The sequence below is a fragment of the Geotrypetes seraphini genome, chromosome 15 (genome assembly GCF_902459505.1).
Source record: "Geotrypetes seraphini chromosome 15, aGeoSer1.1, whole genome shotgun sequence".
In the NCBI taxonomy this organism is placed as follows: domain Eukaryota; kingdom Metazoa; phylum Chordata; class Amphibia; order Gymnophiona; family Dermophiidae; genus Geotrypetes; species Geotrypetes seraphini.
Genome location: NC_047098.1, coordinates 17,371,574 through 17,397,720, shown reverse-complemented (window position 1 = coordinate 17,397,720; position 26,147 = coordinate 17,371,574). Strand labels below are relative to the sequence as shown.

The following is a 26,147-nucleotide window of genomic DNA, read 5'->3' as shown; positions in this document are numbered from 1 at the left end:
TGACGTCAATTCTGACGTCAGAGAGCAGGTCTGGACCAGCCAATCGCTAGAGTTGCAGCGGGGGATAATTAAATGCGGATGGTGGGGGGGGGGGGGTAGGGAAGGAGGAGGAATCGGTGGCCCTCACTGCCTATGTCCCGAGTTTGTGCCCAGAGAGGGAGCCCTCACTACCTTCCAGCCTTTGTCCTTCCTCCCTCCCTCCCTCCCTGCCATGCCAAAGCCTGCCTGACCCCAAGCTGAACTGAATGAAGCAACTAAGGGAGAGAGTTTCTTGCCATTGAACTGAATAGAGCAACAGAGATTTTTAAAAAAATGTATTTATTCAATTTTCTACGAGTACTGTTCTCCCAGGGGAGCTCAAAACGGTTTGCATGAATTTATTCAGGCACAGAGTGGGAGTGCCTATGACAGATACAATGATTTACCATCATTTACACCATCACTTGGTTTTATGCACTGACTTTCAGTACCGGATCTTTTGTAACAATGGATACCCTGATTAAATCTATACTGGACGCATTATAGAGCCAGACTTCACTGGTATGATTAAGTCTCGATGCTTTTCCTTGTACTGTTTTTCTTTAGAACCCAGCTTTCATTTTGGTGAAATCCCAAGGGTTTTATTGGTGTTGGAAGAGTAAACATGCATTTTGATGAAATGTCCATACTGAAGTCTTCATAGAGAGCTTTGAGTGCCTGTGCGCACAGAGTTGGAACGTCAACGCACAATTAATGTTTTGTAAAATCAAATTTGTGGCAACATTAAGAGGGCTTCTGGCCAGACAAATCCAGACACACAGCCCTCAGATGACCCCCAAATAGGCCTTGATTACTGTAATTGCTCCAAAGTGTTTTTCAAGCATGCACCATAGACTGTGCCATGAGAATACATACTACCATAACAACTGGATCAGCTTTTACTGTGATTAATACGTTCTGAGAGCATGCATCAGTCCACCCAATCACTGCTATTCAAATGAAGCGCCTTCCGTTGTTAGTTGCTGAAAGATGGGAACATTTTGGAACAAAAAGAAAGCTGGGGAGGGTGCAGGGAAAAGGAGAATCTAATTACATTATCAAGGTCAAATCTCAGCCATATAAAAAGGCAGCAAAAATATTCTACAGGTTGGAAGTTTGACTTTCTGATGTTTGTCCAATCTGGTTATGTCAATTTCTTTCATTTTTTAATAAAATCTTAGACTTATTAGAGAGATTAAAAATTTACAAGGCTGATATTCAAAGGATCTGGGCATTTAATTTGAAGAGTTATGTTCCTAAATTGGCCTCTGAAAATGTACTAGGGCTGAGTGCTTAAAATTATATTTAAAGGGGTAGATTTTAAAAGGGGATAAAGTGGGCAGAAGAAGTTCCTCCCCACATACTGTAAACCCAGATCAGTGGACTGGGCAGTGCCTCATAATTTAGTGACAATTATCTACATGGTGTCACTGATAGGCAAGTTAAACGTTGCATGTAGAGTTACAGTAATGGGGCATGTCTTTGTACACAGGCTATCAGCGGCCCCGGCAGATCTTAAGAAACCATCCCACTTCATAAGAATTACCTGGCCCATGCGGGATGACTTGTGCATATGGGACTCCTTTCTGGATGCCTACAATGGCCCCATTGTGGTAGCCCTCTTTCTATGGCATGAGTGTGGGAGGGGCCAGCATTGTAATGGACTGGCCGCATAGACATGCCAACAGAGCAGTGGGGCACCTTAGAAGGCACTGCTGTGAACGTCACATAAAGGGTGCCAGATATACTTCTCACCTTATATACCCCTTATAATTTATGGTGAGCCCTCCAAAGCTCCCCCCAAATCTACTATAGCCACCTGTCTACTACCCCAGTAGCCCTTATGGCTGCAGGTGGCACCTATACGGCAGTGTAGTAGGATTTTGGTGGGCTCATACTTAAAACCATAGATGTTGTGGTTAGAATGTCTTATGGTTCTGGCTCCTTCTCTCTGTGGTTCACTGTCCCACTCAGCTGGCTACTTAAGACACCTGTGTGATGGTCTACTAGGATTTCCCATACTAGGTGCTGCTGTTCTAGAGAGAGGCAAGTACTCTTTAATTCAGATTTGGGGGGGGGGGGGGAGAAGGTAAGTTACCACTGGGGGAGTGTGGGGGAATCATTACTTAATCCCTCCAGTGGTCACCTGGTCAGTTTAGCTACCTTTTTGGCACATAGATGCTTCCAAAAGAGGTCTAGCCCACAACATCCAAATTCCAACCAGAGCGTTTTGCAAAAGGTTTGATTATCCCTGTAAGACGTCCAAGTCTAGCCTGCCATAAGCACGCCCATAACATGCCTCCAGGGCAGGATTAATTGGTCGAGGGCCCCTAGGCACACAAGTACACTGGGCCCCCCTGCCACGCCCCCACCCCACTCCACCATGCACCCAGGCGGAAACAAGAAGCTACGTCAGAGGGAAGCTTTAGGCAAGCAGCACCGCTTGCAAAATCACAGTTCCCGTTGCCTTTCTTACCCACGTTGCTTGCTTGTCTTACTTTCTGTCAATGGGGGGGGGCACATTGCCAATCAGGGTGGGGCCCGCGTTGCCGATCAGGGGGGGCCCGCACTGCCGATCGATGCTGGAGGGGCCCATCGCCGTTTGGAAAAAACAATGTTGATGCCCTCCTTCATCGGGCCCCCTCTGCCATTTCAGGCCCTAGGCACGTGCCTACTTGGCTTATTGGTTAATCCTGCCCTGCATGCCTCTTAACACAGTGAGGGAAACATCTCGCTAGACGTCCAGAAAAATGTTTTTGATTACAGGTACCCCTAGGATGACACACATAACGCCAGTACTGAAACCGTTGCATTGATTGCCAGTCCAACAAAGAGGTATAGTTAAAGACTTTGCCGACAGTACATCAGATATTGCACCAAGTATCTCCCACTGTTTTGCAAGGATTTTGTGAGATTTATCAACCCAGAAGGAGTTTGAGATCAGAAAACGGTATGGAGTCATGTTTGGGTGGCAGGATGACAATTTCTCATTCCAGGATGGGCGACGCTGTGTTGTCAGGGGGTGGGGTGGGGGTGGGGATGGGGGTAAAGCTTTGGAATGCCTTGCCTGGAGTTCTGCGCCTATGTGCAGTCAGGTTGGGTTTCAAGATAATGTTGAAAACACAATTGTTTGTAAATGCTTTCTTATGATGAGATATTGTGTGATGTAATTACCTGCAAATGCTTTTTGAATAGCTATTTTAGATCTTATAGGAATGTTTTTTATGTGCTGAGTATATATGTTCTGTCTACTATTTATGACTGTTGTTATCTAACCATATAGGATTTATAAGGTAGATACATTTTTAAATAAATAAATTATTGACACTTGGACGTCACAGACTTTAGGATGTCCAAGTGCCGACTTAGACTGTTTTTTGGACGTTTTCGTTTTTGAATTATGCCCCTAATAGACAAGTAGGTTTGTAAAATGACAGACATACACGTGTATAACAATAATGCTCTATGATCTCACACTGCAGGTGTAAAGAGCCTTAGCCTATAGGGAGAGGAGGAGATAGTGGATCCTGCGGATGGGCAGACTGGTTGGGCCATTTGGCCTTTTATCTGCCATCATGTTTCTATAACTATAAAGCTCTATGACCTCACAATGTAAGTGTTAAAAGCTTTAGCTTATAAAAATAATGCTCTATGACATCACAATGCAGGTGTGAAGAGCACTAGCCTATAGGGAGAGGAGAAGATACTGGATCCTGCGGATGGGCAGAGTGGATGGGCCATTAGGTTTTAATCTGCCCTCATGTTTCTATGACAATAGAAACATATAATTTTATGTGCCAGTTCATACATGTGTCTGATGCTTGGTTGGTTCTTTGATATTTTAGATGTTGATATTTGTAAAATGGACGCTCCCAATGCATCTAGTATTTTAGAAAGACTCTTTGTCGGCAGAACATTTTCTAAAATTCTAGGACAAATTGACATATCCTGACCTGTACATCTCAATTGCTATTTCTAAGTTCTAACTAAAAAATGGGCCTTTATATAGTGTTGTGTAACAAATGCATCATTGGCCAACACCTTGCTATCTGGTCAATTACTGTGAATGCACCGGATAGTGAAAAATGAAGGTTCTACAAAGACTGACTGCTTTCTGAGCTCTAGTACACCAAGGATGGGGTAGTGGGGGAGGTCCGCCTTGGGTGCAAGCAATGGTGGTGGTGGGGATGCAAGCAGCGGTTGTGGGGCTGTGATTGCATGTACACGGTTGTTGGCTCCGCCGGCCCCACCCCCTCTGATGTCAATTTCCTGTTCCAGGGCAGGGGACCAGCGGAGCTGACGGCTGGGTGCATGTGGACCACAGCCCCGCAACTGTTTCCCCCCCCCTCCCCCCACTCTGCTTGGAGGAGAAGATGCTGCAGCCGAATGAGCAGGTGCTCCACCCCAGGCGGCCGCCAAGCTAGGTACACCACTGCTTCTGAGTTTACTTTTGTAGATCCAAGAATATACCTTGGGAGATTTATATATATAAAAAAAAGAAGCATAAATCTTTGGAAATAATAGGACAAAAAGTACAGATAGCATTCTGAAGTGGTCTCTATTGAAGCTTGTCTATCAGGATGTGCTGGTGCTGGAGTGATGGGATCACTGATCACAATACGGAAGGAGGAGGTGGCTTCTTGCGGGGTTACCTTTCTGTAGTTGGCCCGGGCATCTTTGAAGCGTCTGCTCAGACTGCTGATCCTGTCAACCACCAAGCGCCAGACCAGATAGTTCTGGAGAGTGCTGTTGAGTACGTGCAAAGCAGAGTTCAGAATCTGATAAGGTGAATATAGGCCACAAAGAGTCAAAGAAATCACATTTGTGAACACTTTAAGGGTGGGAAAACTCAAAAGAGGCTTAAAAGTTAAGGGGTAATCAACCAGAGCCACAACTGTCTCTTATCTCCTATCTAGGGTTATCAGAGATCTGGATTTCTCCAAATATGTCCTCCTTTTGAGGACATGTCTGGGGGTCCGGATGGCTTTTCGAAACCTGGCCGAAGCTTGCCTGAGTAAATGGAACTATGGAATGCCTTGCCTGGTAGCCTGCGGTTTTGTAAGGGGAGGATGAATTTTAAGACAATGCTGAAAACTCAATTATTTGCCAATGCCTTCTTATGCTAAGGTATATTTCAGTTGATAATCGCCTTTTAGAACTTTTTGGCAGCAATGTATGATTTAAAGCTTGCTTGTATTTCTGAACTGATTGAATTTGCGCTCTATCCGTGTTTATAACAGGGATGGTTAATGATGTTATTTAAACATGTCTATGTTATATGTGATAATCGGAGGGAAACACGATTTTATGTATGTGATATGGAAACCGCATAGTTGTATGCAATATATACATTTTTTAAATAAATAGAGTACCAGTGAAGGCGCGTCTCAGGTAAGCGATATGAAGGCAGATGGATTCATAGCCAAATGTGGGAGGGGGGGGGGGGAAGGCCTCTAAGGCACCTCCATGGCTACACCACTGCTGAATTCCCCAATAAGCTGCAAGGTTGACAGCCATGAAGAGGGACTTGAAGAGGGACTTGTGTGTTCATCACAGCACTTTTGCACAGTGTGCACAGTTATCACTTATGGATTTTATATGAAAAACCAGCCTGCGGAGCCACAAGATAAGACCATCTCTTAAGATAAGTGCAAAATGTTTCAATAATCGTTATAATAATAATAATATATGAGGAGAAAAAATAGTATGCACTAGAGTATTGGTCATTCTATTTTAGATCAAGATTTAGAATATAAGGGACATGAAAGTGTTCTGATGGTCCCTCTCTGATCTCAGTGTGGCTCGCATGCAAGAGATAAGACTCTGAGCACTTTTCATACACCATTTTTGTTAGTTAAAATTTAATTTTAGCAATTAATTTATAATAATATTCATATATTTGTACAACAGGGAAGAAGTTTAGATTGTGAATACAAATTTAAGCTGCTGCCTGTGACGGGAAGGCATAAGAAAAGCTTCTGAGGCTCGGAATAAGCAGAGTTCCACCGTTAGGGCTGCTTCGTTTAGACCACACAAGTTGACATCTGGTCTAGGCCGTACTGTTGCTTAGTAAACCATAAAATGGATGAAGGACTCGGCTAATTTCTTAAGCCAAATTTTTTTCCAGTATATCTTGGATTCCAAGGTTAACTTGATCAAGATGTGTGAAATGGAAAAATTAGCCACAGGATTGCGTTGTTAAGTGTACATTTTTTTTTTTGAGAGGTGATAAGAAGGGTTCTTGCGAGATCTTTAGTTCAAACCACACAGGCCATTTGATTTATTTACTTTTTTTTTTTTTTAACTTTATTTTTATTGAATTTAACATACTTTACAAGTATAACTACTTGGTTTAGAAATACAGAATCATGTTCCAAAAGAAAAACATCATTGAACATTACAATATTTAAAATAAATATATATATATGAAACTTAAATCTTCCTTAGACCTCAAATTAGGAGGAGGAAAAAGAAAACAAAGATATTATAGGGAGTAATATTACAATAATATAACAAAAAAGCTACACTCCCTCCACTAGATAAACCTTTGAGATCTAAAAAGGAGCGTAGATGATCTGGTGTAAAATACACATATTTCAGACCTTTAAACTTAATAACACATTTGCATGGATAAGCTAGCAAAAAAGTAGCACCTAACTTCCTTGTCTCTTCTCTCATGCCCAAAAATATTTTCCGTCTTTCCTGGGTTATTCTAGTTACATCATGATATAACCATAAACGTTGACCACAAAAAAGTGATCCAGACTTTTTAAAGAATAACCTCATAACTCCATTAAGATCTTGTTCAAAGATAAAGTTAACAATTAAAGTTCCTCTCTCTTTAACTTCCGTAGATGATTCCTCTAATATTGCCGTAAGGTTTTGCAAGTCTTTATCAGTGACCAAATTCTCACCTTTAGATATATCTGAATTTCTTTTTGAAGTAGGTAAAAAGTATACTTTATTTAGAGGCGGAATCTGATCTTGCGGATAATTCAAACATTCTACCAGAAATTTTTAAAAAAATCTCAATGGGTGATATTGCCAAAATCCTTGGGCAATTTAAAATTCTCAGGTTCAATCTTCTGTTAAAGCTCTCAATCATTTCTATTTTACGGGCAGTGGAATTTTGTTCTTTAACAATGGTGGTAATTGAATTTTTCAATGAAGCTGACTCAGTTTGTATTTTGTCCATGCACTCTTGCTTGACTTTCAGCAAACTTTCAGAAAAATTATCCATTTTCTTAACCATTACCTCAACATCTGAGGCAGTCTTCTCCACCTTCACATCCAGTCTCTTGATAGCCTCCAAAAGTATTTCCAGTGTCACTGCTGGGGTGCTTGTTGGTGCTCCTTCTTCAGCAGCCCTTCCTCCCAGCGTTCCAGCTAGGGCAGTAGCTCCTCCCATTGCTTGCTCCGGGGTCTCCAACTCCTCTCCCTCGGGGCCAAGCTCGACACTCTGCGCCTCTGCTGGACATGGGGGCGCAGAGAGATGCGGTGGAGACAAAGATGTCATCAGATCCAGAGACCCGAGTGCTCCCTCACTCAGGTCCGACGCGGAACTCTCCCGCCACGGGGAGATCTGGGCGTCGGCTGGGCTCAGCGGCTGCAAAAACCGCTGAATTGTCTGCTGGGCAGGAGACGATGTGAGCAGCGGCAAGTGCCCCGCTCTCACACTCCCCTTCCTCTTCGTATGAGGCTTTCCGTTAGAGTAAGTATCTATTTCCAGTTATTGAGATGAAGAAAAAACGCTAAGCCTGCCGAGCACAGCTACATAGCGTCCGCCATCTTGTATTCCTCCTTCCTACTTTTTTTTTAATTTAGTTGACCTTTTAAGTGAAACAATGCACATTTTTGGGGGTTAGCTATAACTCTAAACACTAGGGTTACCAGATTTTACTTTAGTAAAATCCAGACCTCCTAGACCCGCCTCCAGGCTTGCCCAGTTCCACCCATCCCCACCCCATTTCACCCCAGTCCCGCCCCCAGTCCTGCCCTAGCCCCGCCCCTTGCTGCCTGCTCTTATCGGGCATGCGCAGATGCCCTCCTGCCCGACGCGATTTCGAGGAAGCTTTTCTGGACCCCCGGACATGTCTTCGAAAAGGAGGACATGTCCGGGCATATCCAGACATCTGGTAACCCTACTAAACACAAATGATGAACCAGAACAATATACCCATGTGATGGCTACCATAGGCAAAGTACAGCAGTGATGAGGGTAAGGCTGTGCAAATGCCCCTTCAGCTGGTTGTTCCATTGGAAATGAGTGGAGTGCTCACAGGCACGGAGGTTAATTTCCACATTTAAAGTGCTCCTCTCAGGCCAGCAGGCCGAGATTTTTCCTTAGCAGAACTTTCGGTGTCTGGTTTCTTTACCTGGTTGAATAGTTGGAGAGAATAGCTTTCAGTTGTTGTAGATACGGGATCCCATAAACTACCACTTCTTCCTCCTTCTGAATCTGGATGTTTACTGAGGACATGACTCCTTGGATGAAGAGGGTCCAGTTGAACTCCTAAGGCACAGAGGACCAGTTAAACATTTATTTTATTTTGCAGACTGCTAATCTAGGGTCACCAGACATCCGGGAAATCCCGGGTTTTGGAAAGCCCCGACAAGCTCTGGCCCCGTCTGGAGGGCCTCTGAGCCTGCACAGATGATGTCACAAACATCCGCGCATGCTCTCGACCCTCCAGATGCGTCCAGAAGAAGAGAGGAGGCTTTGTGGCGGCGGGGTTGGGGCAGAAGGGGGCAGGGCCATGTGTCCGAGGTTTCCTGGAGAAAAATATGGTAACCCTAGGACAGTCACATAATTTCAGGTAAACAAAAAGAACTCTGAGTGGCCATTTTGTTGGATTAGACCTAAGGTCTACCTCACCAGGCAAAATGATCTTTATAGGCACAAGTGGAAACTGAGTGAGGCTATCTTGGATTATAGTAGGCCTTGGTCGAGTTGATTTGGGTGTTAACCGAGGGCCCCTTTTATCATGCTGCCCTAGAGGTTTTTAGTGTGAGCTGGAGTGGTAAAACGCTCATAGAATTCCTATGAGCATTGGCTATTTGGGGGGCATTCCAGGGGTGAACTTGGCACTTGACCGGTTAAGTGCTGATATTCAACATATAATCAGCCACATTAACTGGCTGGTTAAGACTTTTCAGCCTAGAATAGAGATGGTTCAGGGGAGATATGATAGAAGTCTATAAAAAAAAAAACTGAGTGGAGTGATAGGGTAGATGTGAATCGCTTGTTCACTCTTTCCAAAAATATTAAGACTAGGGGTCATGCAATGAAGCTACTAAGTAGTAGATTTAAAACAAGTTGGAGAAAACATTCCTTCACACAACGTGTGATTAATCTCTGGAATTCGTTGCCAAAGAATGTGGTGAAGCAGTTAGCTTAGCAGAGTTTAAAAATGGTTTGGATAATTTCCTAAAACAGGGGTAGGCAATTCCGGTTCTCGACAGCCACAGGCAGGTCAGGTTTTCAGGATATCCACAATGAATATGCATGAAATAGATTTGCATCTCAAGGAGGCAGTGCGTGCAAATCCATCTCATACACATTCAGTGTGGATATCCTGAAAACCTGACCTGCCTTTGGCTCTCGAGGACCGGAATTGCCTACCCCTGTCCTAAAACAACAGTCCATAAGCTGAAATTAAGGTGGACTTGGGGAAATCCATTGCTTATTCCTAGGATAAGCAGCATAGAATCTCTTTTACTCTTTGAGATCTTACCAGGTACTCTTTTGGCCACTACTGAAAACAGATACTGGGCTTGATGGACTTTTGGTGTGTCCCAGTGTGGCAACTCTTACGTTCATATGTTCTATTGCACAAAAGGCTGTTCTGTCTTTATGTGGAAGCCCGCTGAATATTGGACTTATCTGGCTATGTGTTAGGTGGCTTTTCAAGACTGGATATTCAACGTTGAAGACCAAACAGGGCCTGACATCAAATATCTGGTAATAATGCCAGGAATAGTCAGCAAAACAATGAGTGCCACCATCTGAATATCAACCTCAATATATAACTATATCTATCTTATATGGCAGTGGCTTGTAGTGCATTCTACTATACACAAGGTATCTTGTGCAAAATTACACAGTTTGGCCAATCCTATCCTTTTATCATTCATTGCTCGCTAATGTTTGTGCATTGACTTTGTGAAGAAAATTTCATCTACGAAAGGAACCCTCTCCCCCCACCAGTGTGGCATCTCCAAGCGATTGCCCTAAAATTATTTGAAAAAACTGATTTCAAATCAATTTTCAGTGTATTCAAGGCTATTTTATTTTCCATTTTTCATAGCCTTTTAACTCACATCAAACTGGTTTCAAATTCCTCATAAGAACAAAAGAATTGCCATGCTGGGACAGACCGAAGGTCCATCAAGCCCACCATCCTGTTTCCAAGTGGCCAATCCAGGTCCCAAGTACCTAGCTAGATCCCAAGTAGTAAATCAGATTTTATGCTGCTTATTCTAGAATAAGCAGTGGATTTCCCCAAACCTTTTTTAAACCCTGCTAAGCTAACTGATTTCACCACATTCTCCGGTAATGCATTCCAGAGTATAATTACACATTGTGTGAAGAAATATTTTCTTCGGTTTGTTTTAAATCTACTACTTAGTAGCTTCATCGCATGCCCCCTAGTCCTAGTTTGGAAGAGTAAATGAACGATTCACATCAACCCTTTCCACTCCACTCAATATTTTATAGACCTCTATCATATCACCCCTGAGCCGTCTTTTCTCCGAGCTGAAGAGCCCTATCCGCTTTAGACTTTCCTCATGTGAAGTTGTCCCATTCCTTTTATCATTTTCGGCGCCCTTCTCTGTACCTTTTCTAATTCCACTATACCTTTTTTTGGGTTACGGCGAAGTCCGATGGTAGTGGCATTACATGGCGAGCCAATAAAAAGTCATGGAAGATTCTGGACTTACATTTAATGGAAACTTGTCTTGTAGCTCTCGCAGGGTCATTTTATTGTAGAGCAGAGTGACATCCTGTCTTTCATCTTGAGGAACAGTAACCTATAGACATTTGCTTAACATAAGACTTATTTTTAGCATTCTTTACAGCTGTTGCAGCCATTAAATTTAGAAGAAAAATCTCAAAATCAAGTTTGAAGTTTTCAGAAATGAAATGTGTTATCTACCTACATATACTGCTCAATTTTGGGCAACCTATAGAGAATTTGGTAGTATGTAAACAGAAATATCTATCTACCTATATATACTGCTCAATTTTGGGCAACTTATAGAAAATTTGGTAGTATGTAAACAGAAATAATGGGAACAATATATCTATTTGGGTTGCCTTATATTCTGCCTAGTCCACAGAACCTATTTTGATGAATTACATACTGTATGTCCAACATATCAAAATCAACAATAAAGAAACACATGAAGGAGGCAATGTTATAACCGAGCTTCTTCACTGAGGTGCCCCAATGCCATTCAGTCAGAGTCTATTCTATAACAGTGTCTGGGAGCCCAGCATTGATGTGCCTAACATTTGCTTGCCGTAGATCCGGTATAGTTGTGGGCAGCTGAATGTGGCAAGAGCATGCATAATTTATAGTATTCTGTAGGTTAGGCACATAAATGGAAGCCCTGCCCATGTGTCATCAATGTGACCCCTCCCCCCCTTTGCTATGCCTCTTATTGCACCTTACACAATAGCACTTTGGCACTCTATTAGCACTTCTACACCTAAGTATACACTTACAGATAAAAGTGTTAGAATTCTGTAAATTTATACGTGCAAGGGGCGTGTAAATTCAGACTCTGAATTATAGATGTACCCTAAAGTCTATATGTGGGGCTTAAAAAATAAGGCCCAAATTCTGTAACCGGCGCCTAAAGATAGGCGCCTATTTTGGAGGTGCCCATCTAGATAGGCGCCTCTCTAAATTGACTAACCAGCTCAATCAAGCTTTTTAATCAGCACTAATTGAAACATAGGCACCTATCAAGAAAGCGCAATTCTGTAACTAGGCGCCTCTAAAAATGTAGATGTCTTTCAAAAAAATAGGCGCTATGCGTGTTAGGCATGGGCGTGGCTATGTGTTAGTCGCTGCTCTTATGCGTGTTTAAGCGCTCACATAGGCACCAAACTTTTAGCTGTGCCTAGAGCTGGCCTATTTAATGGGTGCTTCCAAAATAGGTGCCACTCAGCGTCATTCACTAAACAGCACCCAATTTTACTGGAATCACGCTGAACGGTGCCTACCTTGGCGCCTAACTTTTGGGCGCTTCTTATAGTATTTGCCCTTTAATGTGATTCTGTAAAGGCACTCACCATATATACAATCACGCTTAGAGCCCATTTGCCTATATTTAGGTGCACCCATTTAGGCCAACGAAAATCAGGCCTAGACACCTGTGCCTAAGTTGTGCGCAGCTCGGGCGTATTCTATAATTGAACTCCCATGATCCACCTAGGCGCCTCCCTTGGCACCCCCCTCTTTTTGAGATTCATGCACGAGAATTTACATGCCCCACTTTGAAGAATATGCTTAGAAAATGCCAATTAGCATCAATTATCAGAAGTTAATTGCCAATTATTAGCATTGATTAGTTTGTTAAACAATTAAGTTGTGTGCGTAAATCTATTTGCAGGCACAACTTGGGTTGCCCCATATAGAATCTGTGACGTAGGGAGTAACAGGGTAATTGTATAACAGTGCACCTAGTTTTGGAGGTGGAGGAGGAACCTAATGTTAGCCTAGGTGTCTTTACAAAACACTCCCACAAATCCTGCAGAAATGGCGTCTACATTGAAGGTGTAAAAATTGGCCCTGATTCTATAAAGTCCGCCTAAAGTTAGGTGGCCCACATCAGTGCGCACCAATTCATGCATTCTACGAAGAACTAGCTCTAGAATTGCATCGCCTCTTTTCACTTTCTGAACCAGCTGCTCCATAAAGCAGACCTTGGTTTCATCAAGAAATTTTATCTCCCTAGCAAGCCCTGATGTTACATTTACCCAGTCAATATTAGGGTCATTGAAATCATCCATTACAGTATTATTGTGTTACCCAGTTTGTTAGTACCCTTAATTTCATCTGTCTTCATCCTGGTCAGGTGGATGATAGGGTACTCCTACCACTATCCTTTCCCCCTTAACCCATGGAATTTCTACCCATTGTAATTCCTGTAGAATTTTTAGTCTATTTGATTCAAGATCCTCTTTAACATATAATGCTATGTCTCCACCAATTTGATCTACCCTATCAATGCCATAAAATTTGTACCAGTGTCCAATGGTTATCTTCCTTCTACCAAGCCTTAGAGATACCTACTATATCTATCTTTTCATTTCGTACAATATATTCTAACTCTCCCATCTTGTTGCTAGGCTTCTTGCATTTGCATACAGACATTTTATACAATGCTTGTCATTCTTATTTACAACTTGCTTAGCAGTTGACATGGATAATTTGCAATCTTTAAATCAGTCTGGTTTGTATTTAAAGACACCTGCTCTACTATGATCTCTATCGCAACCTCACTGTCGGGATGCCCTGTCTTCCCAAAGACATGACTGGAAACTGTACTCACTTTTGCAATTTCTGTTTCAAACTCCATTACGCGTGCCATTTCCTCTTGAACAAAGTAGTCATCTTTGGTCAAATTCTTGTCTTCTCGAATCATCTTGACTATTGTAATCATGAACTGTAGGTAAGCTTCCCGTACCTGCAAGAAGATCAGTTGTATATAACGTTGACCATTTAGACCTGTGTTCCTTCAGTAAAGAACATTGCTCAGTTCTTTCATTCCCAGAGTAAAATTGAAGGGGAATTAGTTGTAAATCTAGGAAAGATAATACTTCAACATTACGTCTCTGAAACCTCTGAAACTAATCCTACATACTGTATTATAACTTGATGGGAATGACATGGAATTTTGGTAATGATTGGAGAAGGCATTCTGATTGGAGAAGGCACATAGAGGGACATTTTCAATAGGACATCTGAGTTTGGGCGTGTCCTGCAAGATGTCCAAATATTAGGCTAAAGCAATAGCCATTTTCAAAACCGCAAGTTGCCTTTTTTTTCAGAAATGGACTAGCTAGATGTTTTGTCTAGTTGGATGACTAATTTTTTATTTTTTTTGCTAGTATCAAAAAATAAAGAAATGTATTTCCAGCACTCCTTCCCTTTGGAAGGGGGGAAGGTAGCGCATGGTTGGGGAGAGAAATCAGTGGAGTGGGGTCCAGGACCAGATGGGGGCATGGCACGGGGGTATTTGGCCAGGCAGGAGGGAGTAGGCATCTCTCCTGCTATTTTCGCTGCCATAGGGGAGTCGCGGTGCTGATTAATAGGGGGGGTTGTTGGGAAAGGCCATCAGCGCAGGGGGCTTTTTTCTTCTTTTTTTTTAATGGGGCAGATTGTGAATGTGTAACACATGCACAACATCTGTGCCATTGAAAAATAAGAAGCCCAAGGGAGGAGCCTGAAGCATCTGAGCCGATCAGGGCCTTAGGTCCCTCCTTGTGCATCACATGATGCAATGGGGAGGGGCCTAAGTCCCAGTGTTGTCGCGAAGTGGAGGAGGAGCAGGAGGTGTTGTCTGTACCTCCTGCTCCCAACTTTAAAGTACAGAGCACAGGGCCTGGAGAAGGAGAGGGGCCTCCGGTGGCAGGAGGGAGTGAGGATCTCTCTTGTTTGTTTTAAGGTCACCACATTTGTCGGGGGTGGGGCACGATTGTCGGGGGTCGTTGGGGGAGGGCCATTGGCAGTGGTGAGGGATTTTTTTTCTTTCTTTTTTTTATGGGCACATATGTAATAAACACAAAATAACTGTGCCATTGAAAAAAAAAACCCCAGGCAGACCTGTTGGTAACACAATTTCCTGGTTATTTTGCCTGGGGGTTTTACTAATTTGCATGGCCGGATCGAAAAATGGTCGATCGAGGGGAGAAACGTGGTGGGACGTTGAGTGAATCGGGTCGGTTAGCAGTGATCATTGCTAAACCTGACTTAAGAAAATCTAGCCCTTAATCCCCCCACTGCCCCAGGTATCTTAGATAGATTGTGAGCCCACAGGGACAGATAGGGAAAAATGCTTGAAATACCTGTATGTAAACCGCTTTGAATGTGGTTGTAATATGTGAATGTGTCCCTATTCCTTTCCCGCTAGTCATTAGCATGTGCTGAATTTGTTAGCACTCCTTGATGAATTGTCCCCTCATGCACTTAAACACAGCTGGAAGCCTTTAAAAGTACATACCCTTTGATAATTGCCACCATTGAAGTAATATTCTTTGGAAGGCATGCCCAGGCTGGTCTGGTCTATCTGCAATAAATAGGAGAAGCATTTACTTGATGAGAAGAAAGGAGAGGAAAAAGTCAGAATTGTCACAAATTCCTGTAAAATGGGATTCACTCATTCCTAACTAGTGTGGCAGAGTATCAAGAGGAAGCTGTACAGTATATTAATTAAGATTCAAGCAATATCAACAGAGGGAGTGGCAACTATAGTGCCATCCAGTCCCCTAGGATCTCTTCTTCCAGAAACATCTATTGTATTTTAGTAGATACTAGTCATTAACCCCGTTACATAAACGGGTGCTAGAATATATGTATGTTTGTCTTTCTGTCTCTCTCCCTCCCACTGTCTCTCTCTCTCCCTGGCCCCCTTTCTCTGTCTTTCTGTCCCTCTCCCTGTGTCTTTCCTCCGGGTATTTCCCTTCCCCTCCAAGTCCCTGTGCAGCAGTATCAGCATTTTCCCCCACCCCCCCCTTCCCTACTCTTAGCATGATGTGGCCTGCTCCTTTTGGCCCCTCCCCCTTCCCTCCCACGATGTAGCCTGCTCCAAGGGCCCCCCCCCCTTTCCCTTATCGTGTTTCCCGCAAGAGGCCCAGCTTCTCCCTGCTTTGAATGGAATGAGCCGGCCAGACATGCTGCTGCTCCAGTGGCGTACCAAGGGGGGGGGCGGTCCGCAAAACTGGTCACCCTCCACTGTTCTTCATAGAGTGCGGCTCGTCTAGATGAGCAGGGGTGCCCAACTGCTTCCCTTCCCTTCTCACCACCGGCACCATGCTCTTTGATCTCCCTGCTCTCTCGCCGCCCGACCTCAATTCTGACATCGAGAGGACGTTCTGGCTAGCCAATCGCTGCCTGGCTGCCCGGAACGTCCTTTCCGACGTTAGAATTGATGTTGGGCAGCGAGAGTTGGTCGGCCCCGTGGAGATCTCGGCCTGTTCCCGATGGCGCCAGCAGCAGCAGCAGCCTATTCCCCAGCGGCGGTGGCATGGGGGATGGCAGGAAGGAAGAAAGAAAGAAGGGGGGGGGGACAGGGAGCCAGAAGGAAAAAAGAAAGAAGGGGGGTGACAGGGAGCCAGAAGGAAAAAAAGAAAGAAGGTGGGGGACAAGGAGCCAGAAACAAAGCAAAAAATGGGACAAGGAATCAGAGAAAGACAGACATAGAAAAAGAAAGAAAAAGTTGGGGGAGGGAATGAGGTCTGGAGGAGAGGAAGCATACAGGAGACTGAAAGAAGGGAAGAAGTATTCGATGCACAGTCAGAAGAATAAAGTGCAACCAGAGACTGATGAAATTACCAAACAAAGGTAGGAAAATGATTTTATTTTCAATTTAGTAATAGAAATGTGCCAGTTTTGAGAAAGAAAAAATATTAAACTTTAAATGTGAGTGCTGCAGAAAAAATAGAGTACTTGGAGGGCCGCAGAAAAAAATAGTTAATGTTTTATTAAAGAAATGACAATTTTGCATAAGGTAAAACTGTTAAAGGAAAGTTTTATAAACTATAAAGAGTTTAACCTCATGCAAAATTGTCATTTCTTTAATAAGACATTAACTATTTTTTTCTGCGGCCCTCCAAGTACCTACAAATCCAAAATGTGGCCCCGCAAAGGGTTTGAGTTTGAGACCACTGGCCTAGTCGGTTTTGCAGGGTTTTCTATAGTGAATCGCGTCCCTGCCTATTTTGCATGCCGTTGCCCTCATTTGCATGCACAGATCGGAGGATGGTCGGAAGACAGGTAAGTGAATCGGGCTTGGGTCACTAAGGAGTCGCAAACTGACTGGTACACGATCGGTTTGCTTTGTGAATCTAGCCCAAATTTGCTTGACTTTTTTGAACGTGTGAATAAAAGTGGATAAAGGTGAGCCAGTTGATATGGTGTATCTAGATTTTCAGAAAGCTTTTGATAAAGTTCCTCACAACAGGCTCCTGAGAAAATTAAAGAGTCATGGGATAGGTGCAAAGTTCAGTTGTGGATAAGGAATTGGTTATTGGATAGAAAACAGAGGGTAGGGTTAAATGGTCATTTTTCTCAATGGAAGAGAGTAAACAGTGGAGTGCCACAGGGGTCTATACTGGGACCGGTGCTATTTAACTTATTTATAAATGATCTGTAAATTGGAAACAACGAGTGAGGTGATTAAATTTGCAGATGACACTAAACTGTTCAAAGTTGTTAAAATGCATGCAGATTGTGAAAAACTGCAGGTGGACCTTAGGAAATTGGATGACTGGGCGTCCAAGTAAGAACATAAGAATTGCCGCTGCTGGGTGGTCCATCGTGCCCAGCAGTCTGCTCCCGCGGCAGCCCTTAGGTCAAAGACCAGTGCCCTGAGACTAGCCTTACCTGCGTACGTTCTGGTTCAGCAGTAAATTTAATGTGGACAAATGTATTGGGAAGAATAACCTGAATCACAGTGACCGTCTGCTAGGGTCTACCTTGGGGGTTAGCGCCCAAGAAAAGGATCTGGGTATCATTGTAGACAATACAATGAAGCCTTCTGTCCAATGTGCGGCAGTGGCCAAAAAAGCAAACAGGATGCTGGGAATTATTTAAAAAAAGGGATGGTTAACAAGACTAAGAATGCCATAATGCCCCTGTATCGCTCCATGGTGCGACTTCATTTGGAGTATTGTGTTCAATTCTGGTCTCCTTATCTCAAGAAAGATAGCAATAAAGGTTAGAATAACTTAGAAATTATAGTGAAACATTTCTATTGTTTGAAGGGCACGCTGCACTGTCCTCTTTGTCATTACTGGCAACTCTGCACGGCTTTTTCCCCAAGCACAGAAAGAGGAAATTTGTGGGCTCTCTCTCGCAGACTCTCACTGCTTTTAATACAGTTGGAGACTGTCAAAAGAAGAAAGAAAGTTATAGAAAAAAAAAAAAAATGACTGACTTGTCTTTGCAGGAAGCAAAGCCATATTCAGATGACAGAACAAAAAAACGCTGGCATGCATCTACTTATCTAGCTGGAACACTAGGGCTTAGGACTTGACTTGTGGAACAGGCTGCTTCATTGTGATTCTCCGTGATGGTAATTATAAGGGGCCCATGGGGATGCTGCAGGGAGATCGAACACATGGTTCTTCGTAATGCTGCAAATGGTGGTGAGCAAAAGGGAAAAATATAACATTTACCTCGGTATGTTTATCCTCTCTTTGGCAAACTAAATTGTGGCAAGCTGTAGCATTTAAACTACTTCTCAGGGCCTTTGGCCATAGTTGTTCAAAATCATAGAACCAACATGAATTTTGGGTCAGGGAATCAACTTGGAGCCTTGTGGTAAATTGCTTGCTTTACCCCACTATAGTCAAAGTGGAAAGAGGAGGTCACCGCTAGTGCTGTCATAAAAACATAAGAATTGCCCCTGCTGGGTCAGACCAGTCACACCCAGCAGTCCGCTCACGCGGCGGCCCTTTGGTCAAAGACCTGTGTCCCAACCGAGACCATCCCTACCTGCGTTCGTTCTGGTTCAGCAGGAACTCGTCCAACCTTGTCTTGAATCCCTGGAGGGTGTTTTCCCTTATAACAGAGTCCGGAAGAGCATTCCAGTTTTCTACCACTCTCTGGGTGAAGAAGAACTTCCTTACGTTTGTACAGAATCTATCCCCTTTTAACTTCGGAGAGTGCCCTCTCGTTCTCTCCACCTCGGAAAGGGTGAACAATCTCTCTTTCTCTACTAAGTCTATTCCCTTCATTATCTTGAATGTTTCGATCATGTCCCCTCTCAGTCTCCTCTTTTCAAGGGAGAAGAGGCCCAGTTTCTCTAATCTCTCGCTGTACAGCAACTCCTCCAGCCCCTTAACCATTTTAGTCTTCTTTCTTCCTTTTGATTTTAAGAAAAATACTATTGATTAAAGTATGAGACCCGAAGTATGCACCTCCACTACTATACTACGTTGGGTGAATGTCTTCATAAAGGCAGGGGATGATTCTGTAAGCGGTGCCTGTAGTGGCAGGTAGCGAGAAAACAGGAGCCTTCCGCGCATTAATCGCGGAAGGCACCACGTACAAGAATCGAGGCTAGCAAGGGGAGCTCAGAATGGTTTACATGAATTTATTCAGGTACTCTAGCATTTTTCCTTATCTGTCCTGGCGGGCTCCCAATCAATGTAATGTACCTGGGGCAATGGGGGGAGGGGGGGGATTAAGTGACTTGCCCAGGGTCACAAGGTGCAGTGTGGGTTTGAACCCACCACCCCAGGATGCTGAGGCTGTAGCTTTAACCACTACACCACACACTCCCCACTTACTGGTTCTTAAATTATTTTTATGATGCTCTGAATTAACAGCATCGATTGAGCCAATTAACGACTACGTTAGCTGCCTAGATTGGCCTTGCACACTGATCTAGGCAGCTAACTTCAGGTACCATTTACAGAATCTGGGCCTAACTGGATAAGGCCTGCAGCTGTCACACATATGACATCCACTGGCACTGTCCAGTGGTTGAACATCGCACGGTTCCTGACTGGTTAACTCCTGCTGGATTTCCTGTATTATTTTGTGACGGTGTTTGTTTTCCTTACGTAAATGATATGTCTGCTGGAGTTCCGGTCGTCAGTCCATACGAACATGTCAATGACCACTCGCTTGTTAAATCTGGAGTTCAGGAGGGAGAGCGTTTCTTCCAAGGACCAACTGTTTTCTGTAAAGATACCGCATCACAGTATTTTTCAAGGATATATGTCACAAAGATAATAATTTAAACAGAAAGGTAATGATCAGCAGTCAATGCCCAAACTAGTGTTCAATAACAGCGACCCTAATTTGTTCACTCACTTGGGGTTATCAGACGTCCGGATTTCCCCGGATGTGTCGTCCTTTCGAGGACACGTCCGGAGGTCCGGACGGCTTTTCCAAAACCCGGCACTTTGTCTGGGTCTTGAAAATCTCCCAGCTAGCAGCGACGTCAGTCCGGCATTTGCGCATGAGTGGATGCAACGCGGTGATGTCACATGCATGCGTGTGATGTCATCACATCACACCAGCGCACGCCCAGATGCCCTCCCGACAAGCGAACAGGTTGAGGGGCCGGGGTTGGGGGCAGAATGGGGTGTGACTCGGGCAGAACAGGGCGTGGCCGGGCAGAACTGGGCGGGCCTTGGATCCGGATTTTTGTTCCGGAAAATCTGGTAACCCTACATTCACTACATTTTATGCTAGGAAGCAGGAACTAAGTGGGTACAGTGGCGTAGCTATGGATGGGCCTGGTGGGCACAATCCCACCCATTCTTAGCTCAGGTTCACCCTGTCTGATCCCCCCCAAAACACCTCAATCCTTTCTCTTCCTCTTTACCACATCCAGATCCGGCATTTGCCTCATCCCACCCACAGCCTGGCAACAAACCCCTCTCTCTGAATCTCCTCTTTCCCAGATTACCCCATCACCTTTGCGGCTGGCAGCCGCAATGCATATCTGCTACCCGTGCCGGCCCCCCCAGGCTTCTCTCTGCCATGTCCTGCTCTCGCTGATGTCACTTCCTGTTCCACTTCTCTGAGGAACACAGCAGAAGGAAACCTGCAAGGCCAGCACAAACAGCGGATGTGTGTCACTTCTGCTGCCTGTGAAGGAGTTGAGGTACACTGGGGGTGGGGGAGTTGTGGGCTGCTGGTGGAAGAAAATGTTGGGTATGGGGAATGGAAGAGAGGGAGAGGGATTCAAGACAAAGGAGGGGGGTTGTTTTGGAATACGGTTACCAGATGTCTGGATTTACACGGTCACGTCCTCTTTTGAGAGGACTGTCCGGGTGTCCGGATAGATTAAAAAAAACAAAAAAACAGCAATTGGTCTGGGTTTTGGACGACCCCAGGCCTGATAAGAGCTTGGGGCTGCGTCTGGAGGGCCTTCGAGCATGCGCTGATGCAACACGATGATGTCACGTGCATGCATGTGATGTCATCGCATCACATCCGTGCTTGTTCAAAGGCCCTTTGGAAGCGGCCACAAGCTCGGGGAAGAAGAGATGAGGTTTGTGTGGGGGGCGGGGCTACATGTCATCTTTTTTGCTTCAACAAATCTGATAACCCTATTTTGTAAGGTGCGCCCACTTAACTTTGGGCCCATCTAAAATGACAGGTCTGGTTACACCATTGGGCAAGTCATTTACATCACTTTGAATATTGGGCACAATGTCTTTTAGTCAGGGGAACATGTGTTTGTTAAGTAATGAGTTTTTGGGGCCTGCTTGTGTTTTTCACGCATGGATCTTGAGACTTGAACTTCTGGTTCCAAAGCAAAAGAGTCATTCTGCTGAGTTAGAAGAACATTGTCCTGATGTCCTTGAAGGAGGTCCCTGTTATATTGATTTTTTTCCCCCTTTATCTATTTTATAGTCTTGCTTTACCCTATTTTAGTTTGCTAGCTACAAATCTTCCTCAGTACAGTAAACATAAGAACATAAGAAGCGCCTTTTCCGGATCGGACCTTCGGTCCATCTAGTCCGGCGATCCGCAAACGCAGAGGCCCTGCCAGGTGTACACCTGGCGTAATTTTTAGTCACCCATATCCTTCTATGCCTCTCGTAAGGAGATGTGCATCTAGTTTGCTTTTGAATCCTAGGACGGTCGATTCCGCAATAACCTCCTCTGGGAGAGCATTCCAGGTGTCCACCACTCGTTGCGTGAAGCAGAACTTCCTGATATTAGTCCTGAACTTGTCCCCCCTTAGCTTCATTCCGTGTCCTCTTGTCCGTGTCAAATTGGACAATGTAAATAGTTTTTTCTGCTCTATTTTGTCAATTCCTTTCAGTATTTTGAAGGTCTCGATCATATCCCTTCGCAGTCTCCTTTTCTCAATGGAGAACAATCCCAATCTCTTAACTCGATCCTCGTATTCCAGTTTCTCCAGGAGTAGAGGGTAGAGGGTAGAGGGTCATAGATTTGATATATCGCTTTTCTGTGGAACAGCCAACTACTGAACGGAGCTATGGAGTTTTTTTCTAGAAAGATGTAAACCAGTCCTATTTATTCTGAAGGATGCTTTTATATGAGGTGTGAGTTTTTTGACTGATACCTCTTTTTATTAATGCATCCTCGACAGAGATACAAGCAGATGACATCAGCCTTCTAGGGGTGAAAAATAACTGCAGTGAGATTTCATTGGACACTGTAAGATGGACTATTGTATAGACATAATGTTACCTTTGGTGAGATTCCAGTCTGCAGATGTCACTGGCCAGCCTCCAACCACATCTAAAAGCTCTAACAGAGGCAATGAATCCATCAATTCGATGTAGCCTAGGAAAGAAGCAGAAAATCATTCATTGCTCTATCTATCTATATTCTCCATTACAGCCTAACCATCTTCGAGAAGAATCCAACTTTGAAAGATTCAAATCAGAGAATGACACGGTGACAAAATTCATCACCGTTCCCGTCCCCGCGGATAACCGCGGGAAATAATCCCATGTCATTTTCTAGTGTCTCTTTCAACCTCAGTCCTTCTACACCAGCATTCTTCAAAGCAAAGCTTGCGGGTCAGTGGTTGTGGCCATTCATACTCTGATTCTTATGTGAGCCAAGGATAATGAAGCCATTGTGATATCACTGATGTGATTGGCTCTTAGGCACTGGTGGAATGAGGCATTATGACATCACAATATCTGCTCTGGATACCAGAGACTGTCATTCTGTAGTGTCTGTTTCAACCTCAGTCCTTCTACACCTACAGTCTGTACACCTGGCATAATTTTTAGTCACCCATATCCCTCTATGCCTCTCATAAGGAGATGTGCATCCAGTTTGCTTTTAAATCCTAGGTCGGTCGATTCCGCTATAACCTCCTCTGGGAGAGCATTCCAAGTGTCCACCACTCGTTGCGTGAAGCAGAACTTCCTGATATTTGTCCTGGACTTGTCCCCCCCTTAGCTTCAGTCCATGTCCTCTTGTCTGTGTCACATTGGACATTGTAAATAATTTTTTTTCCTGCTCTAATTTGTCAATTCCTTTCAGTATTTTGAAGGTCTTGATCATATCCCCTCGCAGTCTCCTTTTCTCAAGGGAGAACAATCCCAGTCTCTTAAGTCGTTCCTTGTATTCCAGTTTCTCTATACCTCAAAGTTCTGCTCATCTGCCATTCAGAGAAGTAGCTGTTCTGTTTCCTCAGATTTTTTCAGCCCAAATGCATGACCTTGCTTTTTTGTAGCATCTACCCTGTTGCACGCTTTGGCACTATCTACAAAGAGGCAGCCTTTCCTGATAGCTCATCTAGAATATGGCTTACAAAATTGTTTTTTTAAAAAATGGACTAAGAACTGGCCCACGGTTAACTGTCCTGTCCTCAGAGTGAATGCCATTTACCACTACCATCTGTAGCCTCCCATAAAACCAGTTTCTAACCTAGTCAGTCACTTTAGGGCCCATACCAACAGCTTCCAGTATACAGTACTCCCCCCAAATTCACGGGGGTTCCATTCCAAGAACACCTGCAAATTTTGAAAAGCCACAAATGTGGTTTACAGGGGTTGATCGAAGGCAGGAGAGGGTAGCTGAGGCGCCGGCGGGTACGGAGAATCATTTGCGATATTTTCCAACCGCCTCTTCCTGGTAAAGTCGGGCTACACCAATCAGGAGCTGCTTTGACACGCCAGATAGCGTGTCAAAGCAGCTCCTCATTGGTGTAACCGTGAGTTTAGTACCAGGAAGTGGCAGTCGGAAAATACCACAAATTCCTGGGTCCGCAATTTACGAACTGTGCATTCGTGGGGGTTTACTGTATTTATACGTTACCAATGCTCCACTTACTCTCATTCATACAGGATTTATAAAGTGTCTTAGCTTTTTTGATGGCATCACGATCCTTGTGGTCTGCTGTCTCCAGTAAACCTAAGTGTGGGGCGGAAAGGTGGTTAGAAAATTGAAAGAATCATTCAGAGTATTATGCTAGGAAACATCCTTATTCACGCAGGGCTCCTTTTACTTAAGGTGCGCTAGTGGTTTTAGCGCAAGCTACAATACCGCAAGCGCTAAATGCTAACGCCTCCATAGAGCTTGCATTAGTATTTTTGTTTAGCGCGTGATTAGCGCGCGCTAAAAACGCTAGCGCACCTTACTAAAAGGAGCCCTCAGTCTTCACGCAGGATGCAATAATAGCTGTAGTATTAGCTCTAACCATCCCCCTCTTTTACTAACGCAGAGCGTGGGTTTTAGCGCCGGCAGCAACGGTAACTGCGCTGACGCTCATAGGAATTCTATGAGCGTTGGAGCAGCTACCACTGCTGCAGGCACTAAAACCCGCGCTACACGTTAGTAAAGGAGGGGGTATATACAGTGCTCCCACGGTCATTCGCGGTCCCGGTCATTCGCAGTATTTTCTGACCGCGAATGACCGGGCAGGAGAGGGCAGCCGGAGTGCCGGCGAGTGAAGGAAATCACTCGCGGTATGCTCCGACCGCCTCTTCCTGCACTAAAGTCGGGCCTCGCCAATCAGGAGCTGCGTGTCAAAGCAGCCCCTGATTGGTGAGGCCCGACTTTAGTGTGGGAAGAGGGGGGTCGGAGCATACCACGAGTGATTTCCTTCACTCGCCGGCGCTCCGGCTGCCTTCTCCTGTCTCCCCCATTAAAAACCGTATTCGCGGTTTTTCGACATTCGCGGGGGTTCCTGGAACGCAACCCCCGCGAATATCGGGGGAGTACTGTATATATACAGCTGTCTAAAGCATTTAGCAGAGTGATGGAATAAACTTATTAGTATTTCCCAATTGCAACTGGTGCTGCCTTTGTAAATGCCTAAGGGCTGATGGATATGATAAAGAACCATCTGTACATTTAGGAATATAAATGAGTGAGACCAAAGGTTCACGTAGCCCAGAATCCTATCTTTGACAGCAGCAAGTTGGGGGGTTCTTACAGGAAGCATGTAAGAAATAGGAAATGCAGAATGGCCCACCTTTCCAATTTCTAGGGCGCTGATATTCAGACCGCGGGAGGTAGCCCGCACAAATTCCATGTTAATAATGGGCCGTTTCCGGTAACCCGCATTGCATATCCAGGGTTTTTTTTTTTTGGGGGGGGGGGGCTGGTGCTAACTTAATCAGCTAAGCCAATGTTCAGACTGGCAGGTTAAGTTAATAACAGTGAGAAATAGGCCTGCTATTTATGTGGGTAGCTGTTTAGGGAGCGAGAGTATAAATGAGTTTTCATCAAATGTTATAAAAAGGCCTCCCCGACATTCAGCACTATTTAAGCTGCCAGGAACGGCCGATGACAGGTTAAGTAATGCTTAGCCAGCTAACCCCTAATATTTAGTGTGAGTTAGCCAGTTATCTCTGCTGTGCTAAGTTCTAGATTTTACAAATTACGCCTACGTTAGACGCCACTAAGAGCCTACGTTGAGGATGGCCAGTCGTTCCTAACTAAAATCCGTGTGCAACCCAAATTGTTTTAATTAACTTAAACTTAATTGACCAGTAGGCAAGATTAGGGGCAGAGAATAGGTGCGGTAGACGTAGGCATTTGAACCTGGCCTAATATATCAGTGCCTACCTCTACAATGCCTATTGATGTCTACGTCTACTTAGGTGCCATTAGGCACAGTTCTATAAGCATGACCTAGTGCTCGACTGGCAACCCCGTGGAGCATGTTTAGGCACCGTTTATAGAATCTGGCCCTTCCTGATTAGCCAACTAACAGGCTAGATCAGCGCTAAACCGGCTAAATTTAACGGTTAAGATAGGCCACATAAATATGAGGCCTATCTTCAACCACTGAGAACTTAACTAGTTAACCGGTTAATTGCTGCAAACAAAACTGAAACCAGATGGTCAACGCCAGTTGCCGAATATGGCCCAGCGTTGAATATCTGGGGTCAGTGCCGGTGGCGGCAGCTAACTGCGCTGCCTGCCACCAGCTGAAAA

General features: G+C 44.3%; 1 protein-coding gene across 2 annotated transcripts in view; it reads right to left on the bottom strand.

Moving 5' to 3' along the window:
• MMEL1 (membrane metalloendopeptidase like 1) overlaps window positions 1-26,147 on the bottom strand; it is a 138,458-nt gene that overhangs the window by 38,565 nt on the left and 73,746 nt on the right. For both annotated transcript variants that reach the window (XM_033922970.1, XM_033922971.1), the window contains exons 5-12: window positions 24,036-24,116; window positions 22,434-22,529; window positions 19,820-19,938; window positions 15,253-15,318; window positions 13,582-13,716; window positions 10,960-11,049; window positions 8,394-8,530; window positions 4,671-4,764 (exon numbers count right to left, since the gene is read on the bottom strand). In XM_033922970.1, the coding sequence (XP_033778861.1) occupies window positions 4,671-4,764; window positions 8,394-8,530; window positions 10,960-11,049; window positions 13,582-13,716; window positions 15,253-15,318; window positions 19,820-19,938; window positions 22,434-22,529; window positions 24,036-24,116 (818 nt within the window). The remainder of the gene's footprint in view (window positions 1-4,670; window positions 4,765-8,393; window positions 8,531-10,959; window positions 11,050-13,581; window positions 13,717-15,252; window positions 15,319-19,819; window positions 19,939-22,433; window positions 22,530-24,035; window positions 24,117-26,147) is intronic.